This window comes from Lichenostomus cassidix, chromosome 3 (assembly GCF_008360975.1).
Source record: "Lichenostomus cassidix isolate B80296 chromosome 3, HeHo_3.0, whole genome shotgun sequence".
Classification (NCBI taxonomy): domain Eukaryota; kingdom Metazoa; phylum Chordata; class Aves; order Passeriformes; family Meliphagidae; genus Lichenostomus; species Lichenostomus cassidix.
Genome location: NC_139483.1, coordinates 64,414,292 through 64,436,173, shown reverse-complemented (window position 1 = coordinate 64,436,173; position 21,882 = coordinate 64,414,292). Strand labels below are relative to the sequence as shown.

General features: G+C 36.4%; 1 protein-coding gene across 1 annotated transcript in view; it reads left to right on the top strand.

Annotated features, from left to right (window-relative positions):
- NT5DC1 (5'-nucleotidase domain containing 1) overlaps positions 1 to 21,882 on the top strand; it is a 129,532-nt gene that overhangs the window by 70,364 nt on the left and 37,286 nt on the right. Inside the window, exons 7-8 of the mRNA XM_085056126.1 lie at positions 13,048 to 13,222; positions 17,695 to 17,792. Coding sequence (XP_084912252.1) covers positions 13,048 to 13,222; positions 17,695 to 17,792 — 273 coding nt within the window. The remainder of the gene's footprint in view (positions 1 to 13,047; positions 13,223 to 17,694; positions 17,793 to 21,882) is intronic.

The following is a 21,882-nucleotide window of genomic DNA, read 5'->3' as shown; positions in this document are numbered from 1 at the left end:
GTACATGTGGAAAAAGCCTTAAGTAATTCTAATGCCTAACAATTAAATGGACATATAAGAATTTATAGTCCTTTCTCTAAAGACTTTTGGAGCCTTTATGCATAATTCAAAGTTTCTTTAAGTATAGTTACTCTTTTATTCTATCCACTTGCCCATAAACTTGTAACTATAATGATAATAATGGCATTTTTCATATAAGTATATTTATCTTTCTCTACAAATATGTCTTACATGCATGTGTGTAATATGTGCAAATTGGATTTTGTTTTATAGTAACTTTTAGCAATGAATATAGATATGGGAAAATTATTGAAAGATGCACATATATTTGCTATGCTAGTATCAGTCAGAGTAATGTCTGATACTCAAATGGTTTCTAATGCCTGAAAATTTCCACTTAAAAGGGAAAAAGGAAGTATTATTTTTACTTGTTTCTTTTTGCTTATCTTGAGTCCTTATACAGTGAAGAAATTCCTTTTAAAAGCAGTAGTGATGTACCTGTTATTGCTGATATAATTTAACATTGGTCCCAACAGGAGTGTTTTAATGAAGAAACCATACTTTGTGTCCTATATCACTATAAACTGTCTAAAACCAGCATTAGTTCTAGAGACATTTACAAACAATTTCTTCTAGCAGAAAGGAGGTAATACAAGAAAGCTCAACAACACTTGATATTAACACAAGAATCTGGCAATCATCTCAGTCAGAAAAAATAAGTGAATGAGGATTAAAATGTTGTCTTGTTATTGGAAAATGTAAGGTGCTGAATACAAACACACTGTGCATATTTCATTGCCTTTGGCAGGAATGGTAATTTAAAGACTAAAGGAGAAGCAGGTCTCCTTATATGTCTGTTTTCTTGGGACTTAATAATCAGTCCCACTGTCTGGAAAACAAAAGAGCTGTTTGTATGTTATCTGGTTTCTTCATTGATATTCAGGGAAGACTTTTGTTGCTCTGTGGAAACTGCCTCTACAAACATTTTAAATGTATAAATATGAATTGTTCATGCAGTCTTTGCTTTCATAAATATTCCATTCTGTTTGGGTAAGCCCCATATAAGTGGAATTTGAATGGCAGGGCTTCCTTCCTTACAGCTTAGCAAGGGTTTAAGTGGTAACCAGGCTCTTGCTTTGTGCTTTTTCTCATCAAGCTGTTTAACTGAGGTTGTAGTGAGAGGGCAAGAGAATTGCAGCTGGGCTGTTGGTGGTGGAGGTAGAAGGAAACCCTCATGCTCCACAGCCTACCCAGCCAGGAGAACAATGTGAGGATGCCCAGGAGTGCCCACTGCTCCCGGCCACCCACTGCCAGGTCTGCCAGACACTGCAAGAAACATGAAAGGCTTGAGTCCTGTAAAGTTTACATTAACAGAAACAGCGACAGCCTTCTAAGATATACTCTGTAAAAACAGTATAAATGTAAGAGATACTCTGTAGTCATTAAATATTGTAAGGGAGATTTGGAACTAGATGATCTTAAAGATTCCTTCCAACCTAAACCATTCTATGATTCCATGATTTTATATCAAGTATAGAAACTCCTTTTAATTTCCAGAATTTCCTGCTAGTAGCTGCAGAGATCCTTACAAAAATGGCCTCAGAAAGCCAAGAGTTCTCATCTGGTTGATGTTGTTTGGATAATGTTAAAACAGGTGCAGAATCAAACCATGAGAGGTAAGAATACAGAATCACAGAGCACCCAAAAAAAGTTTCCTCATAACTTTTGAATAGATTTCTCTGGACTCTAAACTCCAAAATTTTTGCTGACAGATTGACGAGCAATAACCTTTCCAACAACGCTTTAGGTATAATTTTAATAATTTCTTCTTTTCCATTCTCCATAGAAGAGTGATGAACTCAACATACAGGATTTGCATTAGTTTTAGCTGTGCAATTTTTTAAGCATTCTTAATGGAGACGGTACATCTTGTTAAATTTCTGGAAAGCAGCTTTTTTTCTTTATTCTCAAGCTTGTCACTCTGCCATAAAATAATGGAATCCTTGTACTCATCAAAATGGCATTAGGAATTGAGTGTTCCTCTCTCAACCTTCCTATGGCAAATAAGCTGGTACAAATGGGAGCAGGATGGTCTGCAATGAAAGTAGCATGGAGTCAGCAGTCTGTATCTCTCTCTTTTGTGTTTATAAGTTTCAGACTTTTTGTTAAAATTAGCAAAAACTGTTATTAACAGAGCTGTGCTGCTGCTGTTTGCTGAATTCATTCCTTTTACTGCCTACAAGTAAACTTTTCTGACGTGACCATAAGTATCATTTTCCATATCACATTGATAAGTGTGAACATTAGCATCACTTGTTAAAGCAATCGATGGAGATGGGGATGCAGATTCATCAGTAATATGTAATCACAATGCTTTAAGGAGCTGTAGAAGATAACCTGCATTTAGCACACCACTGCCAAAGGGGTGGGTTAGGTGTTCCTAACAGATATCTTTCTAGCCCCTCTTTGAAGACCTGACCTGACAATGATCATACAACCTCCCTGGCAGCTTTTCCAGTGCATCAGTACCATTAAAATCAGAAACCTTCTTACGGTTTCTAATCTAGGTTTACAGAATTGTAAAAAGCAATGAATGCTTCTTCACTCATTGACCTTGGTCTCAGAGGAGAGATTATTCCTTGTCTTTCTTGCCCCAAGCATGAGCTTTCTATATTTTTGAAGACCCTTATTTTCCTCTTCGATTTATGTTTGAACTGTCAAATCACCCAGTGTTTTCCACGAAGCCTTCCCTCACACCCACGCCCTGACCTCTGCTGCTTGCTGTTTGAGTGCCACTGCCATTTGGCGTCATTTCTGTGGAACCACACGTTTCAGTTCTGTTCCATCATTTGAAAGTTTTGTCTAGAAATTTAAGGAGGTTCCAATAAGTAGAGAAAAGGGGAAAAAATTAATGGCTGAGATTTGTGCTCCTGGCACAAATCCAGCCCTGGGGTGATGGTTCGTGATAGCAGGGAGGCTGCGGTGCTTCGAAGTGCAAGTGCCAGTGCTGGTGGTGGTGCTGGTCCCGCGGGGATGCCCCTCGCTAGATGGCACCACCGGATCGATGGAATGATGGAGCGGGGAGGGAATGGCGCCTGGAAGGATGAGCTCCTGCTCTGGGAAGTTGCTCTGTTTCCAGTGCTGTGCGGCTGGACTATTGGGATGGAGAACAAACACGCACACATGGAGGCCTTGCTGCCTCCAGCTGTGTCGGCTTCTTAGAGATCAATGAATGCCTTTATACTGTGTCTCGCTGCAGGGTCTGAATGTAGCCTGACTCCTTGTCATTTAAGCCCTTTGAGTCTTATCCTGATGAGATACATCTTGCTGTTAGTATTTCTTTAATACACGAGGACTGGAAATATACTTCTGCAGCCTCAGCCAGATTTTTGCAGCTCTGTGGGCCAGAACCATGAAAAGCACTTGGTGTGTGTATGATTTGAGAGCTGTATTAACAGGATAGCTAGTGTGAGATCCCAGGCAGGAAGAGTAAGGCTTTCATTTTATGTATTAAAATGTCATGGTAAGTGTAACAGATGGTGGTACATCACCTGCAGTAGGAGTAGTTATTGTTGAACACTACTTGTAAGTTATAAAAGTAATGAGATCACAGAAAGCACATGACTGGTGACTTTGTGTATATAAAGGCTAGTCATAAACATGAAAGGTGAATAGCCTGTTGCAAATCTCCCCATGTCAGTCTTCTGCAATGTCTTATTTTCTGATATGTTTTTCTGATACAATTTTAAATGCCTCAGTTTACACACAGTTCTTCCACCTACTCCATTCTTGTGGTGCTTGTTGCTTGCAGTTTCCCACTGCCCCTCAGACTGTTCTTGAAGTGTGGATGTGGCATCTGTATAGGAATGTTATGTAGGAAGTAAAATTGGAGTCTGTTTACAGCTCTTGGTCCATCTGTAACCATTTGGAAAGTTTGCAACTGTTGACCTGGAGGCTGGAATTAACACCCATTTGTTCTTGGTAGAGCACAGTTTCTTGGGAGAATGGGAAGAAAAGGATTATTTCTTGTTTTAAGAAAAAATATTGGGTTTCTTTAATATACATATATATATCTTTGTTTGTGTGTTAATATGCACATGTGCTTGTATAAGAGGAATATGATTGTTCTGCTTCCAGGAAAAATATTTCTGATAACTTTAACTTCATTTTTACTGCAACAAGTGCCTCAAAGTAGCTGATGCTCAAAGCTTGAAAAAGAGTTTTCATCTCTTTCCCAGAGCTATTTTAGTTTGAGATCTCAGAAGCAAGGATTACCTGTAATGTCTTTTTGGTAGAGCAGTCCAGCTTAGTAGGATTTTTAATTTGTCAGCAGCTGTAGTCTGTGTGTCATTGTAAGATATCTATCTATCTTTCATTTCTTCATTATTCACTTCATTTCCACACCAAGCATAAAAGCACTTTTCACACAAGTGAATGTACTCAAGTAACCCTCATCAGATGCATAAATAAAATGGTACTTGAATATTTGACTTCCTGTCAAATTAGACTGTAGCAGCATCTGAACAGATCCCATTTCCCTCCTACTTAGCATTATTTAGTTGAACAAAACAATTTCCTCCTTCCATCCTAAATTGTTTTGCAGATTTTAGAATGCAAAACTATTTTAGATTTTAGAACATTTTAGGATGTTTTTACCAGGGGATGTATTTTAAAGGTGTGTGAATGGTCCCCAGGTAGAGTTTAACAGGCATCTATGTATGCAAAGTCTATTGGGAAAAGTAGGTGTTCAGTGTGAATAGTTGTAATGTACACAGAAGAATAATCTCAAATATACTTCTCTGGCAAGTTTGTATGACAAATGTGTGTGACAAATGTGTGTATAAGGATCGGTAACTTTAGCAGTCTGAATATAGGTGGTAAATAGAGATTTCCAGAATTTTTATGGTAATTTCCCACTGATAAGTTGTCTTCCTATAAATATTATATTAACACCATGGCAGTACTTATGTAATATATGATTCACGTAAATCTTTAATGGGAGGAAACAATATGGGTTGTGTTGCCTTGAGCAATCACTATATCACCTTTCAGTCTTTTGTTACCAAGTGTAGGTAAGTGTGTTGCATGAATCCCATCAGAAGACATTTTTGACAATGAAACAAAGCAGATTTTTCCACCTGCAATTTATTCATTTTAATTGTTCACACAGGGCAGGAGGGAAGATCCAGAGAATCAGACTAGTTTAACTGAATGTTTGTCCAGCAAAGGATAGTTACCTCTGTACAAGTTTAGTTCTCAGCTCATGGGTTGCAAGACTGTCATCAGAAATTGTTTGGTCTCATTGTGTTTGATAAATCTGGTCAGTTACACTGCAAACTAGCATGGTAATATAAAGCAAGGAAGTGAATTCTTTTGAGAAATAAATAATTTCCTCTGAAATATATCAACAGATCCTGTCCTACCTCCAAAGTTCATCCTTCCTGCTTTGTAGTGCACTGGGGAAACATTGCTATGTTGATATAAATATTAACATAAAACCAGAAGGGAAAAAAAAAAAAAAAAAACAAGGAAAGAAAGAAATTCTGTTTGCAAGATTTGTGTATACAAAACTATGGAGGGTCATTCAAACTACCTACATCAATACAACTTCCTTACAAGTGTCATGTGTCGGCAGTCATGGTGAAGTCAGGCTGCAGACTTTGTCATATTCCATGTGCTTTTCAAATTTTTTTTTGGTGTTGTTATCCTTTCCTAAAGAAAGGGTAAAGCAAGCTTGGGAAGAGATGCAGCAAGGATTGCAGAGTGGGGCTAACTCCGGCTGTGGAATAAGTTAAATCAGCCATTTGGGAACACGAGTAAGAACAGAAAAGACAGTGTCCATGGAGTTTCTCTTTCAGTGTCCATGGAGCTCAGTAAGAACTAAGAACACCACGTGCAAATGCCATGCCAGCATCTGGCTGTGGCATTGTGCTCCTAGGAGTCTTGACTGTTCTGCATCCAGGATACTGCTGGTGTGGTGGGAGATGAGGCAGGGCTAGCAAGCAGGAGGGTGAAGATAAGGGGCAGATTGAATGAGGTTCTTTCAGATAGGAAATGGTGGGGGCTGTCAGGAAATGGTACTTTTTAAGCTTGTTTGAAAAGTTTTTGCGGAAAAGTTGCTGAAAAGATGTCTTTTCAAGAAATTATACAGCTTCACCTCGAAGCTGACTTTGGTTAGGGGGAGCCTTTAAACCTTGCACAGCCTTGAGATTCTGGGCTTGCCATCAGAGGTTTTTGGTTCTATCCTCTGCTACACAGGGGGAAGGAGCATGTGATGTCCAGCTAAGAGATGTCCGAGCAGTAATAGCTTCTAATTTACACATTAGGACTTCTCTTTAAATACAGCTAAAGGTTCTCTGCTGTTCCTGACAGCCTTTGTCGTGGGAACCTCATCTCAGAATCACAAGTGTGGGAGGGAAGTGTGGTTCCTGCCTTATAATATTAAGCCAGAAGGAACAACATCTGCTCTTAGCTTCCTTAGGAAAATTTCTAGTCAATCAGTCCCTTTTTCGTTGGAGACCTATCTTTAGCTACCAAAGCATTTTAAATTTTGCAATAAGTTTCTCGTAGGCCACAGGAGTAGAAAATAAGTAGAAGAGGAAATGACCCATGAAATATTTGCAGAGGTGATGTTTTGTGTGTGTTCTGCTAAAATGTTTCCTTCAGTGTATTAAGTGTTTATACAGCACTGCAGCCACTATTAATCCAAGTAGTCATGTTTTTCCTAGCCTACCATGGACTCTTACCTTATGGTCACCCCCTTGAAATTAATCAAGGTGAGCATAGCGTAGTCATCACTGGAAAATAGTTTATTATTTTAGAAAATGTGATCTATTTCTGCCTGACCAGAGCTGGATGTTGCTAAAAATATTGAGAATGTTAACATAGGTGGTAAACATCTTCTTTAACATATACACAGGCAAAAGAGGCAAATGCAGAACCAGTTGATCCTGTAGTTCCTCTGGTAGTATGTGATTTGTTCAAAACTCAAGTGCCACATGCAAAATGTTTACATTGTGATCATAAAAATCCCTACTTTTCTGAGAACACAGGAGGAAAAGTTTTCTCTTTAATTTGACTGGACATCCTAATACATGTTCCCTATTTATGGTATGCATTATTAATAGAATGCAACCTATACTTAATACTGGTTTGTTTTTTCATATCTCCTCATATTTCCTACCTCCTCTCTTCTGTCTGATTTTTGGGGTTTTTTTTTTCCCTTTTCTATCCCATTTTTGTTTCATTTGCATATACATGAGCATCTTGAAAGATACTGTTTTGTAAGCAGCTACTCATATATCTGGGCACATAATCTAATTCTTAGCTACAACAAGCAGAGGTTCATCAGGTTGCTAAGTTCAGCCTCATGACAGGCAGCAACTCACTGAGGTATCATTCTGAATTTCTGGTCTCCACTGGCCAAGCCACCCATACTCCTTTTTTTCTCCTCTTTTATCACAGAAATATTGCTTCTCTCTTTATTCAGGTGAGCGATTTGGCACCATAATATTAAAATCTCCTTTGTCTCCAAATTTAGTATCCTCTTTTCATGTCTGCTCCTGATAAACAAAGAAGTGTAAAGAACTGATATTCTTCCTGCCTGAACTGGACCAGGATCTTTAGCCTTTTGGCCTTTTAAGAAATGGCACAGTTTTTCTGAAGAATTTCTCAGCCTTTCTAAAGAATTGAGACAATTGCAGAAAACATAAAAACTCAAAATATTTGGCATCTGTCATTCTTCATTTCTGCTCTTATGACATTTGCCTCTTCCTAACCTCCTGTCTTCCATGACTGTCATCCTTTCATTCTGTTTTTAAAAGTTTTTATCTCCTGGGGGAAGGCGAGGATGATTTATCTCTTCCTGCTGCTCCCTGTTCCTGATATCTGCCTCATCCCAGGCCTCCAGAATGTAACCATATTTTGTCCCGTCGTCCCTGCATCATCCTTCATGTCTTATCTTGCTTTATGTTAACATTTCCTTCCCTCTGTCTCTCATTTTACTTCTGCTGCTTCTACTAGAAGCACACTTCAACTTAGATAAAAGGAAGTAAAAGGCAACTTGCCTGATGTAATTTTAACCATCACCCCCTTTCTCCTCTACTTGTTTCATTAGATGAAACTTAAATTCTTTTACAGAATCTTCTGTGATGAAGGTATTTTTCTTGTGTTCCTGTTGGATGCTCGTGATAGTTGTTAAGTTAGTTTACTTAGACAAGAGAAGACAGCAACAATGGTCAAAGAAGTGTCTCTGTTCACTCTAAACACCTGAAGTGCTGTAAGGCTACAGTGGATAAGAATATACAATGAATATAGTTGTATCATTGGTGATTGTAACATTTATTGCAGCTATACTCTGTTAAGCAAATTAATAACTGTTACCTGCAAGCCTGCATTAAGACAAAAATTAGGGAAGAACTAGAAGTTCTTGCTCATGGCAGAGCTACAGAGAATTTGGCTATGGGTATTAATAGCTAAGCTATCACATTGCCTTTGGGTTTAAAAGTCACATTCCCAAATACTACTTTCATTGTAAGAGATTATTAGTTGTTAAAGCCACTAAATACAAGCTACAAATTGGCAGCTGAAAGTTTCTTTTTCTTGGCTGAATTCTATGGATTTTTTTTTTTTTAGCCTCATACTTCTCTGCTTAGCTAAATTGTATAAATAGTGGATAAATTATTTTTAATTTAATCAAGTAGGTGCCCCTTAGAAGCAGTGACAATACTAAGAAATACACTGCTCCTGTGTTTTAGTTCTGGACTGAAACCTTTCCAGAAACGTGCCTCTTGAACAATTGCCCACTTTATAATCCAAATAACATTTAAGGGATGAAAACTGCAGTGTCCTGGCAATGGGAATCTACCAACATTGAGTCCAGAGGAGTTCAGAGCCAGTGGGTGTGAACTGACCCTGCCAGGGAGAAGCAGTGTCATGCAGAGCACAAAAGAAATCCATAATTATTTTTTCTGCAAATACAGGTATTATGTTAGAACATCAAACTGCATACTTCAATAAAGTAATTTTGTGACTGTAATAGAGGAGGATGTGTGGATTAAGGACCGGATTACTGTCTGAGCTGGAAGACATGACAAGCATTGCACAGGCTCTTTTTGAGTTTGGTCTGCTGGTTGAGCATTTCCAGCATTTCCTGCTACATCATTCCCATCACACTTGCTATCACAACTGTGTTACACGCAGCTAAACTGCTAGTCCACATGATGCAAAGAACATCCTGATTAAATTAAAATGTCGGATAAGACAAGAAAAAACAAACTCCAAACTGGACACTAAGAAAACCTCTGATAATGTAGATAGAGGAAATTATATTGCTTTGAAAATACACTGGGACTTTGATCTAAGAGGCTCTGGCAGGACTTTAATATGTGGTGCTTATAGACAATTAATTTCAATTGCTTATATGCCTATCTTAAGCTTTAAAAAATATATATTATTTAAAAGGAAACTTGGTGGACTGCAAAGACAGTTGTTGCTTTTGAAAGTGTATTTGGAAGATGATTATAAATCCCTACAGAGGCTAGTTGCTAATTGGCTATTCCAGCTGTATTTCAGAAATTTGAGATAAACTTCAAGTTATTTAGTAACAAAAGCGGAAATTGAAAAACATTGCATTTTTTCATGTTAAGGTACATGTAATAAATTCCAAAGTTGTGTATAAAATGCTTAGATATTCACTTTCCTGCTCCACATCGTTGGATTAAGTTTTCTCATAAAATCACAGGGGGTAAATATGTATAAAACAATCACAGGGGGATTGTTATGTTGATGTCACAGTTTTCTTGTTTCAATTTTTTTTATTAAATAATTTTTTGTATTTTGAGTAAGTGTTCACACTGCCAAAGAGCCAAAGGTTACTAAGGAAGGTTTTGGAATGCTTGAAGGTAACTGAAAACAACAGAGACTTTGAGTTGAAAGTTGGGACAGTTGTTTTGTTAATGTTTTGCTTTCACTGATTTAGGGGTATGCATTAATATATGTCAACATGGACATTGTGGATATGGACAATATCCAATATCCAATATGGACTATAATGACCACAAGTCCCTCACTTTCATACACTGAATTTGTGAATCAACAAAACTTTTCTAAAGTTTGCTTATAGTTCTGTTTTTAAGGGCATTTTTCACTTTGGATGGCCCATAAGCATTATCAGGAAGGTATTACAGGCTAGAGAAATTTCTTCTTTCTCAAGAACAGTGTTATTCTGAAGAATTCTTTTTGTTGTTTTTCAAGAATGAATCTGTATGACAGTTTACTATTAACTCATTTTTGCCTTTGCTCTGTTGGCTCTGATAAAATTATTTCTTTCCTGATTTCTCACATGTGCTTTGCTTAATAGAATTTTCTTCTTATTTTTATGTTTTTTGTGGTTTGAAAAGCATATGTTTATGTTAGAAAAACATAGTGCAATATATTTCATAGTGGAAAAAAGCATTTGTCATAAGGAAATAATTCCATTTAATTTTGAAGGCTTGGCATGATGCTATTCCTCTATCACATGTTAAAGCTTCCACAATTCTTTTTGCCAACAAGGTGCTGTGGCTCTGCTATACTCCTCAAAACTGTCTCTTGCTCAGGGATAATGAGCTCAGGGATAATGAGCAAGTTTTTCAGCTTTTATTTTATTTGGCTTTCAATCAAATCTAGCAAGCTTTAGTGGTTAAACTCATTTACAGGTATGAGTTTGTATTCCACCAAACTGTCTTCACCAGATGCAATAGTATGTTGGGAATTGAGTCAAACTCTACTTTCCTGGGCCATGCTGGCCTAATTACAGTAGAGTATGCTTTAATGAGGGTTCTTCTGAGCTGCCTCTGCCTGATATGGCAAAGACCCCAGAGGCAAATTTCAGATCCCAGGGTCAAGAGCTGATTCATTGCTTGTCTGCAATTAACAGCTGGGCTTCGGGACCTGGATAGAAAGCTAGAATAAGACTCTCTTTCAGCTCATATATTTAATTCAGAGTTGTTGGCCTTTAACAGATGTAACGTAAAGGTCAAATATAATAGATTTATTACATAGAAAAATCTGCACATATAATGGGCAAAGAAGACAGTGTGGATTAAATTAGCTCAAAATCTTTAAATTACACATCAAAGAATGGCCACAGAGGACAGAAGGCATTTCATAAGGAAAGAAAAACAAAGAGTGTCCAAGAGTAAAACAGATCTTTTTGTCTGAGGATAAAAAGAGTGACAGGTCACTGGTTAAGTAAATTAATTTTACCATCTTTATTTTAATGGTTTGAACCTGCGAAAGCTAATGCCAAGCCTGCCTTGTGTCACATCTAATGTTGTGCACTTTCCAAAACACCAAAAAAGAAAATATGTCATAGTATAGCATGTAAAATATAATTACTAATGATAATATTGGGAAAAAATGCAGGTTTTGCTTCTAGAAACTCTGTTGCTTATCCCACACAATATTCATGCCCCAGGAAAGACTGAGGGAAAACACAACAGGAAGCCTTCTTTCGTAAATCTGCTTTGTTTAATCAAAAAAAATCATTGTTCTTGGCTAGCTCTCAAGGCAAATGTCATGGCATCCCATAATGCTGGCTGCAGGAACAGGCTCGTATTCCCCTGGTACACACTGTTACACAGCCTGACCTAAATACAACGCAGAGCTGGAATAGTGATCTGGTTGTGAGTTGGGGGATTTTGTTTGAGAGACTCACCTCAGATATACTAATCCACTTTTTTGGAAGAAATCTGTCAAGTCATAGTACAGGACAATACATTCTTGCCTCCTGTCTAGTTCCAGGGATAACAGCCAATTTGAAACTTCTTTTGGAAGACTTTTGTTCCCTGCCATCTGTAGATGTTTGGATGTGTAGTGTATGAAACGTTGTTATGTTTAGCATCCAACATCTTTCAGCCTTTCTTTGATACTTCTGTTTCAAACATGCATGTTCTCTTTCATTAAATAGCTAAAGTTCAAGTGGTTTAAATCTTTTTTTTTTTTCAAACTAGAGAACAGCATTACTCACATACCAGAAGGCTAAGTAATGTCTGGGATTTATTAAATCATTCAGCAAAGTTGACCACAGACAGTTGCATATAGAACAAGTGCTGGAAGAAAAATAATCCATGATGATGTTCATTATACTATAACACACACAGACTTAGAGCCAAATACTTGGAATCATTTCTGTCTCTATAATTATTTTATTTCTTTTTAAACCTTTAACTAGCTTGACAGTTTTGGTTATAGTGGGTTTGAGCACAGAGGAAATATGTAGGTAAGTTTAATGTTAATTTGACCTCTTGGTAAAGCAGCTATGGGCTATAACAAGATGAATATTTATTGGTGACTTTAATGAATATTAACTTTTACTGCCAAGTTAGTGTTGTTGCACACATTTAAAAATCTTACATTCCAAGTGTATTTGCAAAATTCTATTTCCATTTTATTTGGAAAAAAAGCATTATTGAAGCTGGAATTGGAACTGGGTGGTTTTTTGCATCTGTTCTTAGCATTCCAAATACTTATGAATCTTTGACAGTTCTAGCAACCTTTCATAGATAAAGTGCTGCTTGTGAAAAATGTGAAAATTGGAAAATGGATGTTACTGATCAGTCAATGCTAATCTAAAGTGCCAGAAGTAACAGAACTGGTGTTTTCCAGAATTTCAGGTCCTTACCACTTTCTAAACATTAAATTCATTTTACAATTACAAATCAAGTATATAAAAATTGAGCAAAAACATCAAGAAATAATTATTTCATGCATAAAATTATAATCTGCAGTTTCTGTGGTATTAACTATTATGAGCAAAAGAACATCAAACAAAATAACTATGAAAATTCCATAATAAAAGAGAAAAGTCATGCAAATTAATTTCTGCTACAGTGAATCCTCTTGGTTTGATTGGGGGTTTTGGTTTATATTAAGTTACAGCCCAGGGAAAGTTTTACACTTTGCCTTTTTTTAATTGTGTCGTTTCACATAAAAGGATATTTGTTGTGTGGATTAAGTGGTTTGTGAGCAGGATTGGATAACATAATTATGTTTTAATTTTTTTAGAAAACTGTGGGACATATTTCCCAGAAGTGAAAAATCATCCAGACAAATATTTACAAAAATGTCCTGAGTCTGTAAAAAAGTGGCTGAAACAACTGAAGAATGCTGGGAAGATTCTGCTATTAATTACTAGTTCTCACAGTGACTACTGCAGGCTGCTGTGCGAACATGTTCTTGGGTAAGTGCAAAGTCCATTTCAAATTATATCTGCCAGAGAGCAACTGGAGATAAACCTGAGATGTTGGGAAGCTAATCTGAGTTTTGTTTTTGTATGGTGAGTTAGTTGGTTCTGATTTTTCTGGTGGACCCCTGTCCAGGGGAGTGTTACAGGGTTCTTGAGACAGAATAGTCCTTCTGTGAGCCTGTGAGCTCACAGCACACTTATATCCTTCATCTTTTGGGGGGCATCATGATGGGATTGAAGATGCCGGGGAATTATCTTTCAGGCCAATATTCAATGCACCATCTGATTCCTAATTTTATCATAAACTTTTGCTTGACTGTCTTATTCAAACTGCTTCCTTTCTTGCTTCTGCAGCAGTGAATGCAACTAGTAGCAGTATTTCATTTCCTTGCAGTAAATCTGTTGGAAAAGCTTACTGATATCTTTTCCCATTAGTGGTTTCCAAAAGATGGCTGTGCATGAGAAATGTGCTTCATCACAGCAGAAAAGATAAAACAGGCAGTTCATTGCACTTTGCAACTGGTTGAGATTTTAGTTGCTGTTCACAACAGCTGTTTTTAGCACAATGTTAAGGACATGACTGGTCAAGTCAAATTCAGTGAAATTCAGCAGAACCATCACTTAGACACCTAGAAAAAAAATTAATCAGTGATGCAAATGGTGAGGTAGGTAACAGGGTGACACTATTAATTTATTATTAATGAAAGAAACAAAGAAGTTCAGTGTAAGCCTACCTCAGCTATCAGGATATGCCAGGGAACAGCAGAGTGTATACAGAAACACTGTGAGAAAACCACGATTAAGGTAAAAGACAGAGCTACCTTCAAAACCAGTCCTGCCGGTATCACTTCTCTTTTGTACTCTCTAGGCTAAATGCTAAAGTGGAGCATCAGCTGTGCCAGTTCTCACTGTTTTGCATGAACATTATACTTGCTCATTTGAGGGGCATGTCTACCTCCTGACAAAAAGCAATTCTCCTTATGAGCAAGATGGCTGTGAATTAACTCTTTAGTGTAGACCTGTCTAGTTATTTTTTAAATGAAAATTTGGTATAAAAGTAACTTCTTGGCCACAAGTAATGATTTTGGCTTTCTTTTCCTTGGTGAATAGTGTTCAGCTGTTTAGGGCAGCTGTAGAAATCTGCAGAAGACAGTAAGCAAGATATCAGAGACAGTCAGTTGCCTTTCAAAAGACAGAAAGATGTTCTGCTGGAAGGATTCTGCATCACTCTTTCTTTCCACATAAATGTAGGATGTTCTACAGTATTTATTACAAACATATTTTCCAGTGACTCATGCAGTGTGGCTTCCAAGTAGCCTCTGGAGAACTGAGTACTCCACTGTCTATTAGGCATAATTGAAGTGGGTTTTTTTCCTGAAAATCTAAATTTTTAATTGGTTTTGTTTGTTCCATGCCTCTTATAGTGGAAAAAAAGACTCCACATACCTGTGCTTCTTTTTGCTGTGCTGGAATGTAGTTTAGGTTCACACCTATTATCTGTGCTCTTAACTTTAATTTGACCAGGCTAACTGCATTTTATTCTTTACATCCGCACTGCATTTTATTCTTGATATCAACACTTATGAGTTGCACTTACATAGTCCTTTATTAATTTCCATCCCTACTTCTTTCAGTTAATCAATACGATACTGAGAAGTCCAAAACTGTATTGTATTAAATAAAAAACCCCTAATGATAAAGATGAAAACCAGAGATGCACGTGACATTTTGGCTTCTTATTCCTAACATCCTTATCTTATAATTCTTTACTTTTTTGCTAAGAAATGTTTGGCTAAGAAAATTATTGTCTTCATAAAATCTGTGCTGGGAAATTCATGCTTCAGTGTATAATTTACCATTCCATGAGCAAAATATCCCAGTTGTGTTCATCTGACCTAGTTGTCCTTAACTAAAAGACATTTTGGTAGGGACAGGAAGTGTAAGAAAAAAAATCATTTTGAAATAAAATGTTTCCCAGCCAGAGCACAGACCTGGGACCAGTATATAAGACAGGTAAATCTACAGAACTGAGTGCCAGTTCATTCACACAGCAGCAGAATCATTGTGTGACTTTTCAGTCTTACCTGCCACGAGGATGCTGTCCAGTTAACTGAATGTTTAAGTGTTGGCAGGAGCATGCCTGAAGATGAGTCAATCACCACACAGTCACTGAAGCCAAGAGTATTTCACCTTTTCATGAATTTTAGCCATCTAAAAGCTGGGAACGTTTTGAAGCTGGTCATTTCATTTCCCTCTGCGGTTAGTGGAGAGAAACCACTGGACATTATCCTTGGCAATTCATTCTGCATTGTAGAATTATGTCTGAAAGAAATGGGATGAAATACCTTTCAAGAATGTGGATGTTTCTCCATTGGCTCCATCTGTGCTGTCAATCATTATCTGAATTCAGTGTGCAATTTTTAGGAGGTTAAAATTATGATACATTTGTGAGATACATCCTACCCTTTGTGTTAGCTATTTACTGTAACCACAGGCCATTCTCTACCAATCACAGGCAATAACTGCAACAGGTTTGATTTATGTATAGTGTTACATAGTAATGTAACACACGGTTCTCATTAAAACAGTGGCTTTTTACATGAGATTTAATATATTGTTTCAAAAAAGGCCACAGATAACATATCTCATACAAAGCATAATTTTTCAACAGGTCAGTAAAAAGTTACCAAATCTTCTGAAAACTGTGTTTGTTCTGTTTCAAATTTTTTAAACAAAGCACTTGTCACTGTTTCCACAAATCATGGAATCATTTAGGTTGGAAAAGACCTTTAAGATCATTAAGTCCAAGCATTAACCAAGCACCTCTGTGTTCACTGCTAAGCCCTATCACCAAGTGCCATGTCCACACTTCCAGGGGATGGTGACTCCACAGTCCTGGACAGCCTGTTCCAATGCCTGACCACCCTTTCTGTGAAGAAATCTTTCCTAAAACCAAATCTAAACCTGTTCTGGTGCAACTTGAGGCCATTTCCTCTCATCTTCTCACTTGTTAGTTGTTCTTTCTTGTGCTCCTGAAATGTTTGCTTTATTTTGAAATTCCAGCTTAACTTACCCATGGAACCATTATTCATACCAGACGCTAATTTGAAAAGTTTATCTCTGTCAATACTTTTCACTTAAGGACAGAAGAGCCAGGCCTGTTTGCTCAACTTCTGGAATCTTCCACAGAGAAGTAAATTCTAAAAACACACCACTGTAATATTTGATACTGGTTCTTTTACGACAGCAAATGTTTACATCTGGTCACAAGTGGAGGAAAACAGACAAAGCTAAAATTTCATTAGAGGAAGTAAATTTAAAGGATTTTTGTTTTAAAGCTGGAAAGTAATTTTGAGCACAAACCAAAAGGTCTCTCTCATAGGGAGAGCATTCAGGTTTTGATAAGATATCTCAGTCTCATGGAAGATCATGAATTATTTGAAAGTGATACAGTTAACTGGTCTACTTCCAGCAAACTTCCTCTACTGCTGATAGCATTCCAGGGCCTGTGTCCATTCTGAACTTGCCATCTGTGATTTTTGTTCCATGCAAGAGTAGCCATCATTTTTTTTGCATGTTGTAGACAATGACGTCACCTAAGCAATGTAATATTTCTAATAAAATAAAGTACATCATAGATGAGGAATGATTACATTTTCCTATATACCATGCTGAGACTTTCAAACCATTTAAACATTTCAAAACCATTTCAAACCCATGGGATTTCCACAGTTCAAATACCTATCCGTATATGTGGACCTAACAATCCTTGAAAAAATCTGAATCTGAATCCTTGAAAAAATCTGGTGGGATTCAGCTGGCAGGTTAACTCAAAGGTGGTGGGTGTTTATTTGTAGTCACACGTCCAACTTCCCTGTAACCAGCAGGGAAGTAGTGAAAGGAGCCAGTGGAGTTCAGCCATCAAAATAGTGCTTCAATTTCAGAATATGTGAAATCCCACTTTAAACTTCGTTGGCTGTAAATTAGATCTCTGTTGTCTGCCAATGGCATCTTAGGGCTGTGCATACTCACAGTATGGATACCAACAATGTAAACACCTGTGTTTAAATGTCTTCAGTTACTTCCTATCCCATCACTTCATTTATTCTTCTTTGTAAAGAAAATCCCTCATTTACAACTTTCTGTGTGTGTCTATGCATATGTTGCCGTCTCAGATTAAAAAGATGTCATCTGTTACGTGTTCTCCTGAGATCAAGGAACATCTTTTTAGAAATAATTAGTGATTCCAAAGATACAGCACTGTGTGTTTGACTCTCTTTGGACAACTTCAGGAAAAGAAGGGCAATAATGAGACTGAACTACCACTGGAAAGAAAAAAAAAAAGAAAGTAACAGAAGCAAGTGCCTTAAAGAAATGCTTTGATATTTTCTTAAGTCTTAAAGAGTATTTTGTGGCATCTTAGCTAATTCATTAGCTTAACTAATCAAATTTCCTGTACTTTCTAGGAATGATTTCGAAGAGTATTTTGACATTTTGATCACAAATGCTTTGAAACCTGGTTTCTTCTCCCATACACCAAACCAAAGGCCTTTCCGAACTCTTGGTAAGTGTCTGCTGTAAGACCCTTCTCATCTGCTTATCTCAATAGTTTAAATAAATAAATAAATAAATAAAAATTTTAAAATAAGGTAATTGAACACTGGCAGTGAGGTGGGAACTGGACTCTTAAAATTCTGTTAAGTCTGAGGAGCACTGAGAAATTAGGAATTACAGTGTTGAGGACAAGTAAAAGGCAGAGCTGTGATAGTATTCAAAATTACATTGAGGCTCAAATATTGCATCATTAATGAAAAAGAATATTTTTCTTTATTGTGCTGACAGGGTCTTGCACAGAAAATGAAATTCACTTCTGGGAAAAAAACATACCAGAAATATTTAAAGAATTTAAAGGAAATTCAGAGAACTGTACAAATACAATTGCAAAGCTGAAGCAAATTATTTGTGATGAAAATCTGACAGCATTAAGTGTGTTTACTTTGGCTAAATAATGACAGAGTAGGTAAAAAGGAAGTGCCCCTGTACTCTTAATTTAATTAAAACAATCTGAAACACTTGGCAATGTTGTCCATTAGGTAATTAATGTTGTAACACAAGAGGTTTATGAGAGCATTGAACTACATTGAACTACAAATAACAATGTAACATTGCTGAAGGCAGTTAATTTTTCCATATTTTGGTAAATACCTTTATGATTAAATGTCAACTGAAAATTAATCTTATAACCAAAATAAGTCAGCATACACTGAACTATAGTTTATCATTTTATGGCAGGAAAGTCAGTCTTCCAGCCCAAAAGAAATTTTGTGGAACTTTTACAATAAAACTAAAACAAGAAGCAGAAATACATATTGAAACTACATTTTAATGTTTCACATATTTATATAGCAAAATAAGTAAGAAGCATCTTAAGTGTGATTTTTAAAGGATTAGTTCAAATAGTTGCCAAGTTGACAATTTGAGAAAAAAGGTATCTGAGAAGGAAAACTGAAATTATTTATATGAAAGGAGGGAGGGGAGTAAAATTATAAAGGGTGAAATAGGCTCAGTTCTGCTACCATTTGATTTAGTTTTGTGTATGGCAAATTGAAAATAAAATGTAATTCACTTTGAATTTCTTTTAAACAATGTGATTAGCCTGACTTCCTAAGGAAATCCTGCTGTGTCCCAGTCAGTAATCCAGCCAGCAACTTTTGAACCTGTTGGACAGTTTCAGTAAATTTAATAGCCAAAAAGCTCCAAGATACTTTGACAAGTTTGGGGTTTTTTCTGTAAACAAGGGCAAAATAGCAGGCAAAGACCAAGTTACTGTCTCCATTGATAATGTGTAGCATTGGCTTGATCACCAAATTATTATTCTAAGGACCAATTTCCATGAAGCTGTTTCTTTCTCTGCGTTCAAACAGGAACAGCATTCCCTGGAGTCCTCTTACTGAGTTAGTGGTTTTCATTTACTTTATATCTTCACAATGCAAATAGTCTCAAGTGATGGTCTATCACTCATTACATTAATACCTTGTTATTATAAAATAAAATGTAGTTTCTGATCTGGACACCTCATTACCTAAATAGATAAGGGACACAAACATGACTAAAGCAATCATCAGATAAATAATCTGTTGAAACTGCTAACCTGGGAGTGAATTTGTTTTTTTAATATATTTGTATTTGATTGACAGTAACTGGTTTCTTCTGTAAGACCAACCACAACATTCAAAGCAAAGAATTACAGATATAGGACAAGTTTGTAGACACATGTTTAAAAGCACCATAGAGCTTGTTTAAGAGTACATGAAGTTTAAACCATAAAAGTAGGAACATTTATATGAGAAAATGCCTGAAATAGTAATTCATTTCTATAATGTTTATTTTGCTACCCTCCCTCTGTGTTCCTCACAGCAGCTGAAACAGTATATGGTGAAGCTTCTAATACATTAACTGGGAGCAGTTTTCCAGTTTTCAGAATTTTTTTAAGGCCTTATTTCCTATCAGAACCATTGCAAATTCAAAATTTCAGTTTTTAGTTTCTTCCTGTTGGAGTTTGGCCACTGTGCTGCAGATCAGGGAGACAAAATTTTCTTATTTTTGCTTTGAGAAAGAAAAAATCTAGAGGTAGACATCATAGTAAATATTTCCTTAAAGCACAGAAACTAAACTTCTGCCAATGAAATTTAGGGGAAAATACCTTGTTCTGGGAAGAAATATGTTGTAGAAAATGAACTGAAGTAATTGCTTGTCATTGCTATCCATTTCCCCAGGTCTGAGTCTCAGCCGTGTTCTTCTAACAATAAGTAGGCCTGAGTTGCAATAAATTCCTAATGATACCATATTTCATTGTGTTATAAATGGACTTAAGGATAAGGCACAAAATATGGAATGTGTTTTTAATTTCAGACATCCCGAGTGTTGCATTGTGTGCTGGAGCTAAGTGCTGTTTATCTATAAAAGGACTGCTGCTACAGATCTACTAAAGGAAAGGTTTTGAAGTTTACTAAAGAGAAAGATAAATTCTTTTCAGTGAATAAGTTCAAAAGGCAATTGTGTTCAGTAGGCATTTAAAGGAGAATGAGAAGCAGGACAAGATAACAAAGGAGGCATTGTCTGGAAATGTGATATTGGGTAACTGCTCTGAAGAAGTGTTTTTTTCAGTAGACAAGTAATTTTAGAGCTAATCCATTTAGAAGCCATGAAAAATTATTTTAATTGCTCAATTAAAATTGCATCACTACTTCATTTGAGTTTCAAGATGTGCATCATTTAAAGCAACCAAAACACTGTTTGAAATCGTAAAAAGTTTGTGTGAGTGGGGCACTGAAAAGCTCAATAATTAGTTATTTATTTTTCCATATTTGTCTTTTAAAGTACCATTCTGTTAAGTGGAGGAACAGTTTGCACATATCATTGCAGATTTTAGGACAGCTACACTTATTTTTACTTGGCAAAACAGTTTTTATAATTAGGGTAACGTATAGAAAAGGACATAATCTGTGAGAAGACTGCTATGCACAAAAAACTCCCCACACTTTGCTACTGTTATAGAAATACTCCATAATTTACTTGTTTTTCACAGGGCTGTATTTTCTTTTACTTAGGGAAATTCTTACCATGGTTCTTGAAAGTACTAATAATATCTTGAGCTACAGGAGCTAAGGATCAGGTTGAAAATGTTTGTGTAAATCCTATGTTGCCAATGAAGGATTTTCATTGCTTTCAACAGCTACATCCAGCTTAAAATAATTTATCATTCCATGAAGGGCTTGAAGGAATATAAATAGAAAATACAGTTGTGAATTATATGATAATCTGAAATACATGAAGATTTCTGTAACATTCGACAACAGAGCTTTCCCTTTATCACATCACTTTTTAATGCATATCAAATTACTAGCCTGACCGCAAGCTCTGATCATTGCCAAATATATCTTTGACAATCCAAAATTATAATTGAAATGCTAAAGATAACCCTTAATTCCCTGAAAGCCTTCTCTAAGTCTATATTCACAGGGAATTCTGCTTGGTCTTAAAGAAGGCTTATATATCTTTTATGTGCAGCTCAGGCGCAGTTACTGTCTTTTCTGATCTGGTTTTTTTTTCATAAATTGAAAATGTATTGCTGACTGTTCAGTGTCTGAATTTAAAACACATACTTAGATCTTATATTCACTCATTTGAAGAACATAAATGCCACCTCTAGAAAATTCTGGTAAATGTGTATGTGTATACATCTGTACAGGCTGAAAATAATCCTATAGATGTGGCCAGTGGATGTCACATTTCTGTGAGTTCATGTGCCTTTGTCCAATGCTCACAGAAAAAAACCCTGTCCTTCTCATGCAGAGAGTCTCAAGCTTTCAAAGCTGATTTTCAATTGTACTTCCAGGCTGTCTGCCTTTTTCCAAACTTGAATTTCTGTCCAGCTTAAGATGCCTCTGCTGCAGAATGTAGCTTCTAATTTAAGAAATAAGAAGAAATTTCAGTCCTCCAATTTTTTGTGATTTTCTGGTAACTTTAACAATTCTGTGCAGAAGCTTTTTTCCTCCTGCAGTCATTCTTCTCTAGCTTTCTAAAAATACAAGAAGATTCTATTAGACAGAAGGACCAATTAGAAAAGAAAATAAGGGATAATATATAAAACA